The sequence below is a fragment of the Ceratina calcarata genome, unplaced genomic scaffold (assembly GCF_001652005.2).
Source record: "Ceratina calcarata isolate Rehan_Ccalc_2016 unplaced genomic scaffold, ASM165200v1 scaffold233.2, whole genome shotgun sequence".
Classification (NCBI taxonomy): domain Eukaryota; kingdom Metazoa; phylum Arthropoda; class Insecta; order Hymenoptera; family Apidae; genus Ceratina; species Ceratina calcarata.
The window spans coordinates 198575-202850 of record NW_017145181.1 but is presented as its reverse complement, the minus strand read 5'-3'; the positions used below and the strand labels follow the sequence as shown (position 1 = coordinate 202850).

At 39.0% G+C, this 4276-nt stretch overlaps 1 protein-coding gene across 5 annotated transcripts in view; it reads right to left on the bottom strand.

Annotated features, from left to right (window-relative positions):
* Positions 1–1217: 1217 nt before the first annotated feature.
* krz (beta-arrestin protein kurtz) overlaps positions 1218–4276 on the bottom strand; it is a 27933-nt gene continuing 24874 nt past the window's right edge. For all 5 annotated transcript variants that reach the window (XM_018020750.2, XM_018020749.2, XM_018020751.2 and 2 more), the window contains one exon: positions 1218–3739. In XM_018020750.2, coding sequence (XP_017876239.1) covers positions 3664–3739 — 76 coding nt within the window. In that variant the 3' untranslated portion in view covers positions 1218–3663. The remainder of the gene's footprint in view (positions 3740–4276) is intronic.

The following is a 4276-nucleotide window of genomic DNA, read 5'->3' as shown; positions in this document are numbered from 1 at the left end:
AATATAATTAAAAAATAATTTCTAAGACGGTAATTGGGTAGGTAACAGTAAATAGTATAAAGAGTGTAAAGAAAAATGAGCAGCAGGTTCCCCATTTTCATCCCACTTTCTCTAAGTTTAAACGAGAATCAGTATTTCCGATATACAAGATTTATTAAATTATTACAGCTATTATTATATGAGAATACACAATTTTTACATGTACAGTATAATATATTATGTATCTCGCTCTATTTACTCTCTTTCTTCGTTTCTTTGTTACTTGTTTATACACACCTGCGATTAAACATCGTTCCTACCTCTCGCGTTTCTTACTCTCGCGACACTTCGCTCTGCATACAAAACGAATGATCACCCGGGATTGGATTTATCGAGCCCTGCGCCTACGCTCGCCTCCGTTGAATAAGTTAAAACGCAATTTACACGTATCAACGGCATCTAGAATTACGCGTTGTCTTCTATTCGTAAAAGGACTGCGCTCACCCCCACTTCCCCCCTCTTCCCCAAGTCGGACACGAAATCGAATACTGCTACTACAACATACACGTAATAGTTGTTGGACGTGGACGATATTCTTTTACTTTAAATCCGCTCTAACTTAACTATTATGCCCTGCGTGTTTTTTCTAATCGTTAACCCAGCAATTATTTCATTGCGCTCGTCGATATCGCTTACAAGGTTCGATGATGTACAATCATAGACATCGGAGAATAGATCGAGCGTCCGATTTATTTCTGGCAACTCAGATAGGAGGAGTTCCTCTCTCTCTCTCTCTCTCTCTCTCTCTTTCACATAGTGATAGGAAAACAAGAGACTGTACGATTAATTTTGTTTCTCTGAATCGCCCGGTCTATTCCCACGTGGTTACAATACGTTCGGCTCGAAAAGGAGAAAGAAAAGAGCGACGAATGACGAATTGCTCGATACAAAACGCGGTATAAGGCTTCGTTTGATGGATATTCGTTTTCACTTTTAATATTAATGGCGCCACGCTTGTTAAACAGCACCCGTTATTGACTTTGAAACAACCCGAGTTGCGATTATTTTTGTGCAGTAATCTCTTCTTCGTCTCCGTCTTTTATATCCGAACGATCCCACGTTGTCGATCGTCCGATTTTTAATATGATACAAAAAATATTGACGCGCATCCGCGCATGCGAATATAAAATATACTCTCGCGCGTATTGTACAAGCCCGCGTTCCTTTTCCCCTTTCTCTCTCTCTCTCTCTCTTTCTCTACGTGTTACACGCGTGCCCAAGTTTGGATCCAAGGTATATCAACTACGTCTCGGCCGAGAAATCATAACGAAGATCAATGAAACGGAAAGATTGTCATCCAAACTTGCTGGCACACTGTTCTTACCTACAGAATTTGAAACATTAACTCGACATTTACACATACTTATGCGGCTGGTCGGAACAATCGAATAAATTATGTCCGCGTTGTTCCTCCGCTCTCTCGGAGCCACGCTCGCCGAAGAATACACTGAAATGAGAGATGCTGGCTTTGGTATATAATCGATAATCTCTCCTAAATACACTCCGCAAATGCTAGATCGATAAAAAATACTATTTTTTTTTTTTCTTTCCTTGTCGTTTGCGTATATATACATGTGCACGTTTGAAAAGGCCAGCAGCACGGTCAACGTTGCCCTGGCTGAATATTATTCCGGTTCAAAATCGAAGAGAACTCTCAATCTGAATCAATTGACTTTTTCCTAACGAAAAATCCTCCCCTCTTAATCCTCGTCCGTGGATGATGATAATAATTGAAACGTTCGTTCTCTTCAGCTTTGAGCCACGAGTCTCCACTTGAGACGCAAAACTTTATACTAAACTTACACTCGTCGACGCGGAAAAATTATCCGCACGCGTTAATACTTACGCGATTTATACTAAATACGACATACAAGGGTGTCGAGTCGCAGACTCGAGAGAGAATCGATGACTAATAATTCGTAGACTTTGTCTGCGACTCGATTATTTCGTAATTGCCTGTTTCTAAGGATTAATCACGAACACCTGGAATGATCCCTTCCTCTTTCTCTTTGTCTCTCTCTCTCGGTCACGCACGCTTGAAATTGTCTGCCTTGCCGCGGGAATTGTGTTAAATAGCTTATAGTACAGCCGATACCGAAACAGTCTTTGTAACGATGCGAGTAACGAGCTGAATCCGCGCGATCTTGTTTTTCGAAACAAACGAAACGATTCCCTGCAGTTTCTTAATCGGAGCAGTCGGGATGGCACTAGGATATTTATAATAAAAAACGCGATACATAAAAAAGTAATAGAAAAGTTGATCAAATGCTTAGCAAAAAACTGAATCGTTCCCTCGTCGTCGACGTACAAATGTGTAAAAGCTAAACTGTTCTTTTGTTCGTTAGTTTGCTTAACCGTTTAACGTTATTAATTATAATATATACGGTGCAGAGTCTGTGTCCGTGTATATTTATATTTATATATATATATATATGTATTTATGTATGTATATTATATAACGTTTAAATAGGATTCGTTGAATTTACTGCGATGTCCAAGAAAATATTCGATTTCATTGGCAAATTAACTTCGTTAATCAATCAATGCAATTTTTAGCTTTAATCATCTTTTTACATCTAATTAGCTGGCGCACAATTGTTTCATACTCACACTCGCACAACGTTGTAGCGTTACATGACTTTGAACGATGCGTCGAAAAAGAGAACTCGGTTCGCGTGAGATCTGTTACACGGCTTTCTCAGTCTGAGCTTTTCGCAGTTAAAACTGTAGCGGAGCGGAGAGAAAATCGAGGGAGCTACAGTTTTCATTGGAAAAGATATTTTTTTTTTTAGTACGATAAAAGGCTGTACCTGCGATAAATACGTGTCGTCGGTAGACTGCAGATTTTATGCATCTGATGAATGCGTAGGGAACGGAAGGAAGGCTGTTCTAGCTATCGAAGCGTGTAGGTTCGCTTGTCTCTTTAATCGTGTTTGAAAGGTGAGAAAATTCTAGCAGATGTTTCATGAAAAATACAAGAGTCGTTTGAGTCTCGCCTAGAGTGGATCAGCATGGGGACGAAATAAATAATGTGCGGCATTTGGTGCGAAGTCAACTCTTATCTCCGTTGGATTTAAAATGCGATCGTTGAGATGTATTCTGCATACTGGCCATGGGTTTAACATTACGAAAACGTGTGTTTATGGTCTCGTAGTCGGAGACTCGTTCAGAGAAAACGTTTGATAGATCTATTAATAAATACGCGATTGGCTAAACTTTCATCACGTAACCTCCATCGACGACTCAGTCTTAGGTGCTTCATCGTATCTCATCATAAAGTGAAATGTGTCAAAGCGTAAATCTATACAATATCTAATCCTCTTGTACCCGAACTACGTCTCGCTCCTCTCAGACGATCAGGGTGCGTTCTATTCACTGTGCGATGATGATTAGTACCATTCTGGAGGTGTTCCATTGTCAAACTTGGGAACGGGCGATAACAAATGAAGATTCCCATTTATCTATCCCGACCAGTTCTCTGGTTCTGACGATCGATTTCTTCCTCGGTCAATTTCAGTCAGATCATTACAGAATTAACTGGCTGGTTTTGGTCGGGGTCGCTGCGTTTTGGAACATCGGACACTTGGATGTGTCGAATAGGTCGATGGAGTTCGAACCATTTGGTCAGGCATCCGTCTCGCCTTTCAGCCTCAGACGAGCGAAGTCCTCGAAAATTATATCGTCGTCCCCGTCCACCTCCCTAAAATTAAAATCATTCTTAATATCATAAAAGACTTTTTCATTTTCGGAATTTTATTATTATTAAATCGTTGCTCAGTTTCTTTATTTTTAATTCATACTTGAAAGATTATTTGAATGAAATTATTTAGTTATCTAGAAGCCTGCAAAATTGGCTAATAAATTATTGTAGTAAAAACAGGAAAACGTTTCATATACATTAGCCTAAGTTGTTCTACTATTTAAATTTAGTCTAGTCTATTTAAGTTTGCAAGCAAAAGCGTTGGAACTTCCATTTATAGAGCCCATTGCTTGCTTTATTTTCAAACAATGAATAAATAAGTGTCGAGTATGGCTATTCTCAAGTGTTTAAAATAACTGACTATTCCGTCGATTCGGAAAGTTTGCGAATTAATTTAAGGATGTATTGGCTATACAGTCAATCCCAAAAGTTTATGTACTTTAGAAAAACGCATTTCCTATAATTAAAAAGAAGTCAGACGTCGGAAGAATAATGCTAATAATAAATAGCTACGTGCTAAAAAGTATAGAAGAAAAT